Source organism: Agelaius tricolor, unplaced genomic scaffold, assembly GCF_023055355.1.
Source record: "Agelaius tricolor isolate 1412-34295 unplaced genomic scaffold, bAgeTri1.0.p SCAF_6, whole genome shotgun sequence".
NCBI lineage: Eukaryota > Metazoa > Chordata > Aves > Passeriformes > Icteridae > Agelaius > Agelaius tricolor.
In genome coordinates, this window is record NW_027269266.1 from 49,955,799 (window position 1) to 49,973,414 (window position 17,616).

Here is a 17,616-nt window from a genome sequence, read left to right on the forward strand (position 1 = left end):
AAAGGACAAGGCATGCCCAAATTCCTCCATCTTGGGACCCCGAGCCCCCATTCTAAAAACCTTAAAAATTTATTTTTCACCCCATGACAAACTAATTATTATTCTGCTTAAACTTTCTTGACTTGTAATTCTTCATATAAAGGTTGGTAATTGTTTTTCCCAAGGGCTAAATCAAAGGCACAGGGGTCTTGGGCTCTGTGCCAAGGTCTCTGAGCCCCCTGGGCAGGGGCTTGAGCCCTCCAGGGCAGCCAGAGGAATTTCCTGAGTTCCAACATCAGCCAGCTCTGCACCTACAGGGGCTGGGTACTCCTAACCCAGCCTTGCATTTCCAGGGAGTCCCAGTGCTTGGCACTGCCCCAGCCCCTTCTCCATGGCAGCACTGAGCCCTGAGCACAGCCTGAGACATTTCAAAGAGGCATCCAAGCAGAGATGCTGAATGGGTAGAAGATTTGCCTCTCTCTGATCTCTGCTGCTGTTCCCTGAGTCTTTGAAATTCCTGTGACACACACAGGTTTTTCTGAGGTGACCTATAAATATATCAGACTCTCTGAAGATATGTTGTCCTATGCCAGTAAAAAGGATAAAGACATACTATCCTTACTAAGAATAATTGGAGACCTGCCAGTGAGGAGCCAATTTAGAGAAATTATTGCAGTGAGATAGATGCCACATAATTGATATTTGGTATGGGCAGATTTATGGATGTGGCTGTTACAATCCTATTAAATACTTAACTGAAGCACTTAGAGCTGTCACTTTTATTAGCATACTTTTGCACACTCATGCAGTGGTAACCTGAGCTTTGCAGTTTTCATTCTTTATGTGACTTCCTGCATTGCAGAAAGACATCTCTAGAACTCCCATCATCTTCTTTTGAACTCCTGGTAGGCAGATTGCGTTGACATGGTCTTCATACAGGATCAAGCACCTTTTTCTTGTCTTGCCTTTGGCAGTACTTCCCCCCTCCATCTGGACAGATCTGCTGTTTTATTTTTTCCTCACTTCATGCCAGAAACATACTGCATATCTAATATATTGTGTTAAAAAAAGCTGAATTTCCTTTTTTAATACAAACTCTTATCTCTTACCAAGAACGGATCTGCAAATACTGTACTGTGTCCCCTGCAGCTATTCTCTGTTTAGAGATTCTTCATCATGTGTTGGACAGATGGCACAATCAGTGGGTTGTATCAGAGCATTAAAAAAATAAATTCTTTCTCACTGCTTCTACCTAGACTGTTTTGAATTCAGTGAGATGCAACAGCTGTAACACAATCTTTCAATGACAACACTGAACATGGTGGGGAGGGTATTGTTTCATTTGAAAGTCAAAAAATATGTAGGAAAAATGTCATTTAAAAAGAAACGTAAAGGGCTTTAACAGAGCAATGAAGGTTGCAGGGTTAAGAAACCTGACTTTTCAGTTTTTTACTCTCTCAGCTGTCTCAGATCACAGGTGGTTCTCCATTTGCAGCTGCTTATACAAACAATACAGCTCTGTTTTTCCTTCTGTCAAGTACTTCTTAAGACTGCTCTGCCATTTGTTATTTAATAAGGTATCTGTACTTACAGGCTTGCAAAAGCATCAAAGATACTTGTGTTCTTGGTGAGCACAACACAAAAAGTAGCATTAATAATCAACATGTTTACTGAGAGGACAGCCCTAAGCTTCTGTACTGGGCATCTGTTGTGCCTGACCATTAGCACCTGAAATGTTTGATAACTGTTAAATTGTATTTTGGGGAGAAAAAATTAAAAAAAAAAAATTAAGATCTTGTGTTTTAGTCCTCATCCTAAAAAACCATAGTAACCTTTTCCTTGCATGGTTTGTCCCTCCCATCTCTGTCATTTTTGCCCCCAAAAGAGATGGTCCTAGTGCAGCTCCTGTCACAGGTGCCAGCTTCTCTCAAGGAAGAAATGCAGTCAGCAAAATTGGCAGTGAAAAGCTGCCAATACACAGAGAGTAACAAGTAGAGTTTTGACACAAGGCTGGAGGAAAGATGAAGATCACTGCAGAGCTGGCAAGGAACTGTACTGGAGATGAGGCTGGGTGGAGGTGGGAGGCAGGAGGTGCTGGGGAGCTCCTGCCTTTGGACTGCCAGGTGAGTGGTCCTGGGAAGGCCCCTGACTGCTGCTTGTATTCAACTCCTGGGAAGAAAACCAGACATGACATGTTTGGAAAGAGCATCCTGTTCCTTTGTGTCTCCATTTTACAGGGAGGAGATACATCTTCTCTCTTACTTGTGTCATTAACCACTTTCATAGAATCATTGCATCATTTAGTTTGGAAAAGGCCTTTAAGATCATGGAGTTCAGCCATAACCCTCAGACTGAGGGTTAAATCCACCACTAAACCATGTCTCTAAGCACTAGATCTAAATGGCCTTTAATTCTGAACTTCAACTATTGTACTTAATCTTCTTATATAATCATATTTCTACCCTAAGAACATTTTCATGGCTTCTTACTTCAACATCTGTGTTCCCTCGTTAGATCACTACAGCCAAACTGCTCATGTAATGCTGTTTTAGGTGCTTTTATTCCTTAAAACTGCAGCTTTTAAATCTTATGTCCCAGCCCAGGTAGACTTGGACTTGAGAAAGTGCTGTCCACTAATATGGGGAATTACATAAGAATAACTGTATTAGTTAAAATTCCTATCCTATTTAAATAATTTTTGTAGTATTAGCAAGTTGTAAAAAAAAAAAAAAAAAAAGGAAGTTTTTAATTTAATCTTTTAGCAGGGGGGAAGATGAGAGTACAGACTAGAAAAAGACATTCTTCCCCTGGTGTTGTTGCAATATTCAATTTTCTATCTGGCACTGTGTGGGAGGCAGTTTGGATTATAGGGCAGACTTGATATTTCTGCTAAACGATCAGCAGCTAAATGATTGTGCTGATATTTAATTGTCACCTTTTATGTTCAATAGTTTAACAAGTCACTGTGACTGATGAGGTGTCTGTTGCATTGGGTAGCATTTACTTTGTCTCACTCTGTGCACTTCTTCTAAGCTGTCTTCTTAACTGTGATGACTGGAGAGGGGAGCAAGGAAAAGGAGAGGTTTGTGCAGCTGTGGGTGCATCTGACGTCTGCAGAAGGGCCTTCCAGAGGTTCTTGACAGAGGTTTTGACAGAAGTGTACATTGACCTGTGTAGTGCTGGGGTATTCTTTGAAGCCAATGCACAACTTAATGAGAGATGGGACTTCAAGTCACCATGAGAAACATCACCCAGCAGTTTGACAATTCAGTGTTCATTGCACTGTCCTATTTCTACCCATACTATTATAGTTTTCCTAAGTAATTATTATTGCCCTCCTGGGCAGCTGGTTAACTCTCTGTAAAATTCTGCTACATCAGAAGCAGGGGAACTTGCCCTTTTCCAACACGTTCTGCAACATTGACACCATTTCTTGTTGGCCTGTGCATTTTAATATAATTATTTCCCTATGACAACATGAAACAGTGAGCAGCTGGCCAGCTGCAGAAGTGCTTGTGCAACCAGAGAAGGTTAGGATAAAGGAGGGTAGGGAGTCTGGTTGAGAATTAGCTGACAGCTTTGCTGCAGAATTATGATAAAAATGTTTTGTTTAGAGTTAAATATATGTGCACGTGAGGGTCAACAAAACAGCTTGGGCTGCCTTCTGTTTCCTTCTCTATTTATTTAGCATACAATTTCTCAAATGTCACATTTACTGTAATCACTCTCCTTTCAATTGTATAATATTAATCTGACTTTTGACTCTCCCTTGCACTTCAGATGAGCTCCCAGAGTGACAGCAGAGCTGGGGGATGATTTAGTTCTTCCTTGGCATAGCACTGATCCCACAATACTTCTTGTGGACTTGTTCTACATAAGCAATGTGGTGAACAAGTGGAAATGACATTTCCAATGGAGGAGCCTGTAATTCCTAGTGCAGAAGACACAAAGGGGCTCTCTGGGAACTGAGGTCACTCTTTTAATAAAAAGGCTATCAATACACAGCTCATAAACCATCACTAGCTCTTTGGATGGATGTAAATCAGCAGCTGTAGTTTATGTTACTCAAAATATTGCAGGCTGCTTTTAACAATATTTTAGACATTTTTATGATATATGTATAATCAGGTGGAATACTATTGCATCCTTGACTTCACAGCAGAGGATCCAGAGATCCATCTATCTATACACACATAATCCATTACAAACAATTTTGATGTAGGTATTTCAGACTTGTAACAGTTATTGCATTTCTCTGGAAATATAACTGGGAAAATATGTAGGAAATATAACATTTGCAAGCAGAGAAGGGACAGGGGATTAAGGGACAAACTGTCTGTACTCAGTGGTGCAGTTAGGAAAATGTAGCTACCCATACTATGATTCATCTTGCCAAACATTGTACTTCTGCAGCTAGCAAGTCACAGTTGCTCCTTTTTTGCTCAGAAGATGAGTGGGCAGTTTGAAAGTATCATTTATTTGATTTATTTCCCAAGTCTAGCTTGAGTCACACCCCCTATACAGTTCCAGCCTTAGGGCATTGTAGGTGTTTAAGTTTACTCACATGAATCTCACCCCCATTTCCTCTCCTGGATGAAGGATTTTTTTCAGAAGAAGAAGTATTTTATGAATTACATTCTTATTTCTTTGTATGGTCAGAGGATTTTCATTGCAGATGCAAATGTGCATGTTTGTAAGTCCATACTTTATTTAGAGATTTTTCCAAGGTTAAACTGTTTCCTTTTCCTGTTTGCAGCAGAATTTGAAATTGGCTGCTTGGGGAATGCTTGCTATCTCACACATCTGATGAACTCTAAAGATGACCATTACTGTGCTGAAAAATGTTTTCTTAATGTTTTCTTAATGCAAATCGCTTATTTTCTAAAGTGTTTTGTTAATAATTGGTGCAACTCAAAAAACTGAAAAATGAGTGCACTTGTGGCATTTTCATGCTAGCCAAGATACTTGCTTTTCTATGTTTTATACTGCCTGTAAATCAGATCATTTAATCAAGAGCCTTTTAAATAAATTTTAAAGATCGCTCTTGCAAAAGACAAAAAATTCCAACAAGATAATTTGAAATTTATTCCTCTGAATTTTTAATATTTTTTTATAGAACAGAAGGTCAATTAATTGCTCAAGCTTGATAGCAGCCCTGCTTAGACTCCCCTCTGTTCCGAGCTCAGCACTGTTTGTCATTTTGAATAGTTATTAAAGCTGTCAATCTTTGTAAAATCCATTTCTGAATTCAGAAGATTTTTACATTGAAATCTGGGATAAAGATTGAAAATATAATTATATAATTTGTATGAAAAATGTGGAGGGGACCGACCCTTGTTTTTCCCAACTTTTTTTAAACTCCTTTTCTTCCTTACAATGAATAGTTGCTGTGTTGTAATTTTTCTTCTATTTTTGGTAGGCTCTTTAGTTTGTTTGTTTTAATCCATGGCATAATGAGAGTGAGCACTAGAAAAGTGAACAGAGAATTAAGAATTAATTTAGCAATCTGACTGTTAGCACCTTCCTCATTTTCAGCTTTGCTGGAAAGTAATGAGCACTATTTGGTGCCCTGCTACACCTTCTTAGGGAGGTGAGGAACAGTCCTCAAAGTAAAGGGAGTAATTTGTTCCCCTTTCTGAAACTCAGTCTCTCTAGCAGCTTTATTATTTAAAGAACAAAATCTGTTATTATGCATCATAACCTGAATTATATCATGTTTTTCTAGTTCTGAACTACTGATAGTGTGACCTATGAAAATTTTAGGCTTAGTCATTTGCCATAGTTATAGTTCCAGCTTTCTGAGGTTTCTTGAACCAAAAAGAATCCTTTACTTAGGTAATATGATGATCCTGATTTCTGGTCAGGATTATTAGATGTCACTGTATTCTTCAACTTTTTTTCTCTTTAATTACATGATACCTTGGAAATTTCCATGCTTGTTTGGCAACTCTGTCCTCAAAATTCTAGTTTTAAATTAAAATTAAATGTTGTGCCCTAAACATGTCCTTTGACTAAATCTTTTCATTTCTTGAGCATGTCCACTTCCTTGGAGGAAGTAGAAAAAATGCACTCTGCATGTCTGCATTTGAATGGCAGTAAAAGCAAAAAGAAAGTTTAATATCTGGAGGTTAATTACTGATGTTATGTGTAGCAATCATTTGACAGACCCTAACTTGCTGCATCAGCAGGTTTTCCAAATACAACATTCTGGACAAATTTCTTGTTGTTTTCCCTTAATGCAGAAATTTGGTTCTGATTTAATTTAGCCTCCAGGACATCAAATTTTGGCACTTTAAAGTCTCTATTTCTCCTACTATTTTCATATTCCACATATTCTTATGATGGCTTGATGCCACCTAGTTTGGCTGTACAGCCCTGTTTTTTGTGCTCTTCTTTCCTATTTCTCCAACGAGTACCAGAGTACTCTAGGAAACCTTGGACAAGTAAAAGAGGCACTTTTTTCATGAAGTATTACTGAACAACTTTTTCAGTAGTAATAACAATGGCCCATAGCTGAGGACACAACACGTACTATCATGGGATTTCTATGCATTCCTGCAAACTGAATGAAAACCACTCATGTGAAACATGTCTTCCTCAGGTAAAAAGCAGCTGATGTTCTGCATGAGCTTCTACAGTGTGTTAAACCTCAGTCAGAGAGCTATAAAATGGATGCAAAGCCTAAGAGTCTTAAGGAAGCAGGGCAGCTTTGCTAGCCAGAGAATCGATGCTGCAGGTAGGAGACCTGTGGGCCAAGAGCTGCTGATGTACAGACTTCAGTATGAGCATGTGCTGGATGTGAAATGTGACTTTGAAACATGCAGTTCACAAAGTAAATATTTCCTCAGACAAAGAGGTTGGATAAGCTTTCAGAGTCACACATATTTACAAGGAATACATGAGCTCTGGGCTACAGAGGTAACTGTATTTTGCTTTGCTTTGCTTTAGCTGATACAAATCATAAATGACTCGCTTCACCTCAGCAGGGTACCTTTGGGTTTATGTTGTAACCACTAGAAGCCAGGATGAGTATGACATTGATTTTATGCACCGTTGAGGAAGAGGTAGTGTTTAAACTGCAGCACCTCGGGAGCATCCGTGCTGGCTGTGTATCCGTGTGTGCCTGACACAGGGAGATGTGTGGTGACCCTTCCCTTCTCTACAAGGAAAGAGCAACACTCTCCTGCTTATACATCACCAACACAAAGTGGAAACCAGCATCTTCCTGCTTATCTCAGAGTTTGTGACATCTGAATGGGTCACAAGAAAGAAGCTAGCCAGTATCCCTCCCACTCTCCCTGGGATATACCTCAGTATTACGGAGTACAGTTTTCTTACTCTTTCATTAGACGTGTAATCTGTTGGGAAGGATGAAAGTTTGACAAGAATGTCTCACAGATATGTATGCTTAGCAGAAAGATTTTTAAATGTAGAGTCTGATGAAGGAATAGAGATGGAAGCAAGTTTTGATATAGAAGAAAAGAATTGCTGAGCCAGTTTTACTGGATAACCAAGAAGGGAAAGGGTATGTTACTTAGAAGGGGATTTTATGACTTAGAGCAAAGGATAAACCTACCTCAAAGAAGAAGATGTTTTTTACCAAGCAGAAAGATACCACAGGCAAACAAATCAGCAAAGTTGCAAGTAAAAAAAAGGTCTCCGAATTTTCCACTGCAAGAAAACTGAAAAACACCTTCTAGCTTAAACTGTAATGTACTAACTTTTAGTGATTGGAAAATAGTAACATGAATATGGTAATTATAGCAGTTATGATAGGCTGTAGATAATAGTTAAGGTATAGATTGGTTCTACTCTATTAAGATGCTAAGCAAAGAAAAGTATATAATGCATTGTAACCAAAGCCAAAGGGTCTCCAGGCCTGCCTGCAGCTGGAGCTGACAGCTGTAGGCACAGGCTCTGTCACCCACAACCCTGGACTGCTGTAACCTCTTGGATGGAATAAACTGCATTTTGGAGAGCCTTCTGGAGTCCCACATCTCTCATTTAGGCTCTTACAGTAATCCCTGTCAAACTCCAGGCTTATAGCAACTTTTCTTCAAATCTTGGTGAATAAATATGTAACAATGCTTATGAATGAGACCGTTCGTCATGCAGTTGACTTAAAAGATAAATAAATAACAAAAGTGGGAAACCTTTGTTTAAATGAACCAGTGTATCCAAATGCAGTGTAAAATAAAGGATGGCACTAGAGTGCAATTATCCTGCTTAGTGATCAGTTGCCAACATTAGTGAAAACGACATGGGAATCTGAAGGTTTCTGTCATGAAAGAAGAATTAGGACTGGACAAGTCCAGGATTCATTTTAGGAATTTTATTTTTTCCCCTAAGTATTGTTGTGAAAGAAGGATTTTTCTACTCTTTCACCTGTTTAGTGCTGTGTAAAGGTTGCTTAACTGGCATTACTATATAGGTATTACTATATATTTTTTAGCAGGAAAGAAGATGCCTTGGAAAGTTTTCCTGTTTACCTTTTTGTGCTGACTTTTGGCCCTGCTATATACTTTTGACATTTCTCAGCTGCACATCATTAACAATTTATACTTCATGTCAAGATTTAGATAAGCTAATGACAAGTCAGATAATGTATGTGCTCATTTGCACACACATAAAAATATTTTGGATAAAGAAGTACAGCAAACTGCAGAAAAGTTTCTGAATACTTTATGGTTACTTGTGCTTTATTGCTCACTTGACATCTTGAGAATAAATTGTCTTATTTTGTAGTAGTAAGAAAGTTTTCCATAGGCATCTGCAATGTCTTTTCTCATAGGGAAAAGCTGTGAGGTCTGTATTTGTGGTGATTTTCTGTTTTAACACACAGAAAAAGCTTGATGCTATGTTCTACGATCACTTACATTATATATAAGTGGATATTTGCATACATAAAAATGCACATTTAGGTCCTAAAGTTTCCAGGTGTAGTGAAGGTATGTGTCTTGGTGACTAAGAAAGTTTAAATGTACACTTTCATCATGCCATCAGGTAGGCTTATAATGAGAGAAAACCTGTAGAAATATCAAAAAAAAAAAAAAAAAACCAAGAAAACTATTCAAATACCCATTTCCAATGCAGTAAACTTGTATGATAAATGCAGTGATTCTTATCTCTCACCTTGAAGAGGAAGACCAAAATATCTCCCTCATCCTGGAGCACTTTACATGTCTCATGTAAGAGTGTGTTCACCACCTAAGTGATTGTGATTTGTTACATGTTGTCCAAGTTTCCTCACCTTTATTCATGTATGCAGAAGAAAGAAAACCCCTGTCCACCTCCCCATGCCTCTCAGTGGGCAGGTGGCCTTGCCAGGCAGGGGTAGTGAGAAATAGCAGCTTTGGTGAACCCTCACATGGTTTGGATGGTCTTAGTGTTAAAAAGCAAATTGGTGAAGTTTGACAGGTCGGTAATTCTGTCATAGCTGGCTTTTCCTGAGAGAGTTTTATAGCAGGAGTGCACTCTATATTATTAATGTCTAAAGACATAGCTGCCCTTCCGGTGCAGGCAGCCTCCCAAGAAAACATTAATCATGTTTGCTTGAAGGACCCAAATTGATTTCTTGGGAGACAAATTTCTTTGTCTACTCCCCAGCCATTTCTGAGCACATCACCAGCTTACGGTGATCTGAGCAGCTAATGAACAAATAATTACTGCTTGTTGATCACCCAGGACAAAGGGTACAAATATTGCTTTAGGTTTTAGAGTAAGTGACTTCACTTTTACCAAGGTATAGTGACTGTTTTGTTCTGTCACCTTTTTTGTTTGGATTTTTTCCTCTTCTCTTTTCAATCCTTGGGTTAAATGGAAAGTATTGTCATATTTACAATGCTAGGAACAGCTTACATTTATTTATTTTAGTTTTTATTATAATACCTGTTGTAGCATCCTGTGTAAGCCTTTACAAACAAAGGAAAGCTGTTTAATTTTTGTTCACTTTGTTTGTATTTGTACAGTTCTCCCCAAGATGTAGCTCAGTTCTGCCTGGCAAGTGAGAAGATGGCTGAAAATGGAGTCCATTAACCCGAGCAGAGCCAAAGCTCCATGAGCTATAGATTGAGGGTAGGAGAGAAAAGAAGATGGGAAGCATAAGAGCAACTCAGGTAGTGTGATGTGAACATGAAAAGTATTGAAAGACCCTTTGTTGCAGGAAATATGCTGCTCATTTGTTAACGAGGACTTTTTTAAAACCCTCTGTGCATAATTAGTACCCTACATACTAGGATTAGTAGAGTGATATTAGAGAAATTCACATATGTAGCTCAGGGTCTCTCTATTGCTCACCCATCATAAGAATATGGAGCAGCCTGCTGATTTGAATTAGAGCTTCTTGCTTATGTACTTCTGTGGTTTTTTGGAAAAAGAGAGTTTTTCACTAAAGGTTGTCTGTGGGTTTCAAGCATTTACCTGGACTGTGTGCATGGGAATTAAGGCTGGTCTGTTTTACCCAGGCTCCAAATGCAAACAAGGAAGAAGTCTTGAGGTTGTCCCATCATGATGGATTAGCACAGCAGGCCCTTAAAATGGACCCTTGCATTTTCCCCTGAGGCTGTGGCCCCTGTGGACCTGATGCAAGCTGATGAGAGAGGTGCATCACTACTCCCTCGTCCTCCTCTGTGGGACTTGCTGCTCCATCACTGCTGCCAGAGCAGGGCACCTGAACAGTTCCTGATCTGCTGCAGGCCAGGCTGGCTTTAGCAGTTCCAGTTGTCGGGCTGAGCTAACCTGATTTATTTTTGTGTCCAGAGGAAGTAAGGGACAGTCAATTTAAAGGCCTGCTGTGCCAAGCAGGTGAATGAAATGAGCATCTGATTTGGAGACAGGCCTGTACCTGAAAAGAGATGTCTGCCTGCAGTGTGCGGATCTAAATGTCAGAGTCTGCCACTACTCAAAGCCTGACCAGTGGAATTTTCATTTTGTATTGATTTTTTTCCAGGTTTTGATCAACACAAACTGTTCACATACCAGGTTGAGTTAGCTTAAGTCATTCTCTCTAAAATCACATCATTTATACCAGACTGCTTTGATTGAGCTCCTGCCTACACATAGGAGACATGCCCCAGGTGAGCTGGTTATTGCAGTCATGATTCACACCAGTCTCATTTAAACTTCACTTGTGTTTTGGCTCTCTCTTCATTTTTCCACTCCACAGTATCTGCAGGTAAGGTGGCAAGAGCAAATATCAGCTGTTATTTCTTAGCATAAGATATTTAGTGGTCTGCCCCCCCTAGAAATTTGCCCCTCTGGATGACACCAAGCTGAAATCTCTTGAAATGAGAAATGTAAGCTGCAATAGAGAAGAACATGTCCCCCTCTTCACTGCTGGCCTATCCTTCTTGGGAATACAGGTTTCAGGTCAGTTTAAAGGTTATGAAGAGAATTACTTCACTTTCAAGATGGACACTGCAATTATTTACAATTCTCTCTGTTGCTGTTGTTGGGCCTTCCATTTCAATATGCTCATGATCTGTGATCTTAAAGAAGGTCATGAGCAGTGAATCATCAGTGGCTTAGAAGTGTCCTCCAGAAACCTCTTTTAGGGCATCTCCACTACCTGTTTCGAATCTCTTTATGCTTCCAGTTTAGGTATGATTTAGAGCTTTTAAAGTTAGGCAGTCAGTTCCTCCATGGTGCAAGGCAGTGCTGGGGTTATTCTGTGCAATTCTAGAATTATTTAGACATCAAATTAGATGTCTAAAGAAAATTTTATTAATATTTACTCTTGGGACTATTAGAGGAAGTTTCATTATTTGAATGCATTTGTATTGTGCTTGTTTGTGAGGTGCTAGAGCATGATGCAAGTAAAAAGTAAAAGCTAAAACAGTATTAAAGAGTTTATGAAAGTGTTATAAAATATATACACATTTTTGGCTGTTGACACTGGTTGAAGTCCTGAGGTCCTTCCTTTGCTTATCTCCAAATCTTCTTTGGGCCACATAAAAGGAAGCTGAACCATAAGTTTCATCATTTGGAAGTAAATAGCAAGTCACAACTGATGCAAACTATCTTTGAAAATAGATTGCTCTATATGTCACTTACAGGCAAAGCTGCAACTGAATTAATACTCAATGATACAATGGCATTATTTATACAGGTCTGATTCCATGTGGGAAACCCTTTGGTCTACCATAAATAACTTTTTTGTTGTTTCTTTTCCAGTATAGCATGAGTTTTAAGGAAAACTGGTTTTGTCTTTAATACTGGAAGCATACTCAATGAGTTATGCTCTCATAAATATATTGCCTTAAAATATTTAAGAAGGAACGATCTCTTTTCCTTGCATTTTCCTAGCATTTACTAGGGGAAAAGTGTTAGAGTTGTTTGCTGATTTTACTTTGCAGAGGTGATTTCTTTCTCTTTTTTATTTATAACATGCTCATTACATGAGCATGAGAGGTGCCTTATGGATTTACAAGATAAGTAAACTTGAGGAGTGATACTGTGCAAATTTCTTCATTTCCATCTCTCCATGTTCACATTGCATAGGATTGATTTCCAAAAAACTAGATAAATACGGAAAGCTGACAGCTGAAAGCACCATACACTGGGAACTCGTGTCCTGATTACATTGTGGAGAAAGTGATGTTTGCTTTATTCTGATTTATGAGCAGGGCAATGACTGGCCAGGTGCTGGGCTAGCATCAGCTATTTACTTTCCTACATAAAGAGTGATGAAAAGCATCAGAAAGCAGAAGGAGCAAATTTTTTTTCTTTTTTTTTAATGCCTCAGCTAAGTGGATCACAGGGCTACTGACAAGCAGCAATCTATCTTTACTGTGTTGAAGAACTTGTTAACTTTTCTTGAGACCACATCTCACTGCAGGGTTTTGGTTCAAAATTTCTCTTTCCCAATCAAAATCCTCACCACAGTGCCTGTTCAGTCAGGGGTGAACAAAAAGGCCTGAATACCACGATCAAGCAAGCTTGTGCTGTTTCTCACCTAGTGAGATTTCAAAGCAATTCAGACACCAGGGCTGAATCACCACCAGCATCACCACAACTTGAGCTGTGTTGGACAAAAACCTCTCATCACTGCTGAAATAAACACAATACAAAATCAGGTCCAGAACATTGCAAAGGCAAAACCATTCACAGAATCGTAATTCAAGGGTTTGAATAAAACACCTCAGTACCAAAGAGGCAGGAAATGGGAGAAAAAATAGCTCCTGTGCAAGTGTTTAAAATCATATCTTAATGTACAAGTAAAACAGGAGGCAAAAAATTCTCATCAGCATCAGTTGAATTATGACTAGATGATACTGTTAATGGTGCTTTTGGTTTATTTTGTGATATACTTTCATGTCTTGTATGTGTGTATGCAAAATCCATGAATGTGAGGACTGACATAGGAAAAATCACTTCAGCATTGTATTAATGAGCAGCTAATCATTTCAAGCTGGCAACATCATCATGCCATTCAAAGCATTACGGACAATTCTTTTCCTCCACCATCTTTATTTTATAACCTAGACCAAAAAACTTTGAAAACTATGAGAAGATATATTGATATAGCTCTTCTTTGGCTGCCTGGTGGTACAGCAAAGAAAGTGTAAAAATATACTTGCTAATTTCAGATTTGTTTTGCTGTTAAGCTAAAACACATTAATTACAAGCATAAAGGACTCATCACACAGAAGCTGGTAATTGCTTCTCAGTGTCTGGTGTTATTTTTCATGTGCATAAGGAATTTGGAGTAGAATTTGGAGGCTGAAATGGAGAATAATAGTACAATGGTTTTAAATTGAAAAAGGTATTAGATATTTTTCCCCTAACTATGCATTTTCTATGCCACTGTGACCAAAACGTTTACAAGCCAAAATTAAGCCTTGTACTAAGTGTCCTGATTTTTCAGAAATACTTAACAAATTCCCTCTGCTAACCATGTTTAACAACCATTTCAGATAAAAATATCCAAAAGTCCTGGAAATATCACCCCTTAATCCATTCTAGTTTGTTTAGTTGTAGCACAAATTACTAAAAAATCTACTGAAGTTTTTGGAAGTATTGGATTTTTACTTCTAAAATCAAATTATCTACTTGGATACCTATCTATGTTGCATCTCATGGATTATATTTCTGAGCTGATGAAATTTCATTTTTCAGTCATTGCTGTGACTACAAACAAGGCTTTGAAGCTTGTTTAGAAGCTATAAAAAAGGCTTAAAGAAGTATTCTATGAACATATAGCATATACATAATACCTGCTTCTAAAGGCTCTCAGTCTTACAAAACAAATTGAATATATTGAATGACATAGGAAAATAAAGCAAGGAGAATGAAGCAACAGAAGCAAGTGGATTTGCATTAGCCAAGGGTTACAGCTAGGGAAAACAGTTTCCTTTTAAAAATTTAAAAGGAGAATTAATTTAAACAGCATTGCTGTTTGCTCTGTCTCCTAGGTGATACCTTTCTTTGTAATGTTAATAAGACATACTGGTTTGTGGGGGGGGGGGGGGGGGAAAGCAAAGTATGAATCTTCTTACCTAATTGGTTTTTAAGTTGTTTGTACACCGAGAGAACATGGCAATATCACCTCATGGAGTCTTCCTGCCTTTTCTCTACTCAGAAAAGAACTTCAATCTGTGGCATATAAATATACTTTTATTTTCTATTGGTTTTGCATTATTCTAGGGTTCTAAGAATGTTTGAATTGTATTTTTCACAGTGGATGATCTCTTATGCTCCATCCATTTGGTGAATTAAACATTATGATTACTATTAAACTTCATTACAGGTTTCAGTGTGTTTTAAGGTGGTGGTGCATTTTTCACCAACTTTTATAGTATTGATTACAGAAATTACAATATAAAATATTTGCTATAGTTGCTCATTGCTTTTATGGCAGAAATTAATATTTGCTTTCTGATTCTCTTATGGGCTAATGCAGTATGGTAAAAAAGTTTCATTTCAGTACAAAGTGTGAAAAAGGAAAGAAGATCTTGGCTGTCTTCTCATATGGACAGGATTTGAGAGTAAATTTTGTCCAGACTTGTGTCCTTACAAAGCACTTTTTTTTCAGCTGTATGAGTTCACAGAAAATGGGCAGTAAGTGCCAGGAAATACAAATTTAGAGCTGAATGTGCAGTTCTTCAGCATCAGAGTCTGATCAAACCTGATTTTTTTTAGCTCAGTCATTAGTACCAGCCAGAATAATCTCTCGAGACTTGATAAAATTGGTTTGCATATCAGTGACTACATTAAGTACAAGACTGAAGAAGGCCAAGGTGAATCAGATCATGCAAGCTTAATTTTCCTTTGTTTCAAATGTTGCCATGAAGTGCAGAGGCAGTAAAAGTCATTATTTCACTGATTGTGTATTAGCTTAAAGCTCACATTACACTGGGCCCCGTCCTGGTTTTGTCATCTTTTAGAGCATTTAATATCACGCTGCTTGGAAGTCTTTCTGCAATCTACAGAACTAACAAGGCATGAGGCAGACCACTGTGGAAGGCATTAGGAATAGCAAATGATTTGGAAAGCTGAAACTCTTTCTAGAACAGCCCTGTCTGCACATGCTTTGGGCAGACTTCCTTCTCACTTGACAAACTGCAGGTGCTGAGTAGCTTGGAAGATTCATGTTGTTATTTTGCTAAAAGACAAAGCACTTCATGGTGTGGGGAAGGGAGTGTGAGGTGGCTGAATGTGGTAACTGGATGAGGCAAGAGCTTGCCTGTGACAGCGTTCACAGGGGTCTTAGGATGAGGGAAGAGACGAGAATATTAACTCCATGTTTCAGAAGGCTTGATTTATTATTTTATGATATATATTATATTAAAACTATACTAAAAGAATAGAAGAAAGGATTTCATCAGAAGGCTAGCTAAGAATAGAAAAGGAATGATAACAAAGGCTTGTGACTGACTGAGACAGTCCAGACAGCTGGACTGTGATTGGCCATTAATTAGAAACAACGACATGAGACCAATCATGGATCCACCTGTTGCATTCCACAGCAGCAGATAACCATTGTTTACATTTTGTTCCTGAGGCCTCTCAGCTTCTCAGGAGAAAAAAATCCTAAGGAAAGGATTTTTTCAGAAAATATCATGGCTACACTTGCCAGCCCTCCCAGGAGACAAGGGGAAGACCAAAGGCTGGGTGTGAGAGGGAAGAGGAATGGTCAGAGCACCTCAAGGGCACCATATTGAGGGTGCCAGGGAGCTCAGCACTGATGCAGGGAGGTGAGGAGCAATGCCCAGGCACTGCATGCCCACAAGCTGACATGAAGTAGTGCACATTTTAGAATAAATAAGATTGGTATTTGTCCTTCCGTTGTGTGGATTTAGAATGTCCTTCATTTTCTGCAAGTGGCATTGTAAAAATAGTGCAGAACCCAGTGCCTCCCTCAGGGGTGTTGGGGTGACTGGCATGCACTGCAGAGGTCCCATCAGCCTCAGGCACTGAGGGACACCACGGGGCTGGATGTCCAGCCCTGCTGCTCCTCAAAGACAGGGAATGGCGTTAGTCCCCCATTGCTGCTGGGGTGACTGGAGCTTCTGCACTCCTTTCTTAGCTTTGTCACTTCAAAACCAGTCCACCCTCTGTTATGTCCCCAGTGAGGCCACCCATAAGGATACAGCCTGAGGCACACTGTGCTGGGCTCTCTGGGAGGAAAACAGAGCAGCTCATAAAGGTAAAACATCTCCAGATGAGAACATCACTTCTGTATACATAAAAAGCATTCAAGATTTTAAAGTCATTTATCTGTGGGTCATCCTTGGCCCTATGTAGATGCTTTGTAAGCTTATAAATTCCTTCTCTCTATTGGTAAAATAATACATTAATACTAACTATACTGGACTGTATACCTGTCATAGGTCCAGACCTTACCCTGACATTTTCAAGTTAAGGCACTTGTACAGAAAATCTATTATCAGTCATTTATAAAGGCTTCTAAAATTTTATTGGTGATAGTCTTCTTCCTTCTCAAATCACTGTATGGCCTCACCAATGGCAGCTGAAGTACAGACTCAGTCTTGCAAGCAATAGCTTCCATAAAAGTTTGCTAAATTCCTTTTCATAAATTGGTGCTCCTGCACTGTGCAGTTTCCTGTGTGTGGTGGGAAAGTTTTATTAGCCTTTCTTTAGGATGATCTGCACTATGCAATTACAGCTTTCATGGGCATAATTAATATATTCAGCCCAAATTCACTGCAAAAATGCCACACCACCTTCCATGTGTTTGATGTACTGTATATATTTTTGTGTGATAAATATACATATCGAGTGTAATTACAGTGAACATCTGTGAGTATATGTACACTGCTTTTCTTCATGATCATAACAGAAAAAATTGAGGTAATTGATGATGATTTTTTTTAAAATTAGTTATCCCAGCTTCTAATCCCAGCTACTAATCCCTAATGTGATCACTTTACACAAGGACAAAGGAAGGGTGTTTTCCCCAAGCATGTTATAAGAGTCATTCCCACTACCAAACTATAGTTATCTGAGCATAAAAGGAAAAACCCTAATAACACAGTAAATTTACACCCTTATCTGTGCTTGACAAAATTCTAGAGGTAATTTGATTTGACCATATACACAATATATGTTTTTATTTAAGTAATAATGGCTGAGGGATAGAACATTTCCTGAAAATTAATGGCTGGCTGAAAAATTTTA

The 17,616-nt window shown here is 38.7% G+C and overlaps 1 protein-coding gene across 5 annotated transcripts in view; it reads left to right on the forward strand.

Annotated features, from left to right (window-relative positions):
• The window catches only part of TPK1 (thiamin pyrophosphokinase 1), a 311,253-nt gene that overhangs the window by 272,208 nt on the left and 21,429 nt on the right, over positions 1–17,616 (forward strand). The window contains exon 8 of one of the 5 annotated variants that reach the window (XM_071429758.1): positions 9,948–10,075. The exons of the other annotated variants lie outside the window; for them this stretch is intronic. Within the exon in view, the coding sequence (XP_071285859.1) occupies positions 9,948–9,964 (17 nt within the window). The 3' untranslated portion in view covers positions 9,965–10,075. Of the gene's footprint in view, positions 1–9,947; positions 10,076–17,616 lie in introns of those variants that run through there. 5 annotated transcript variants of the gene reach the window in all.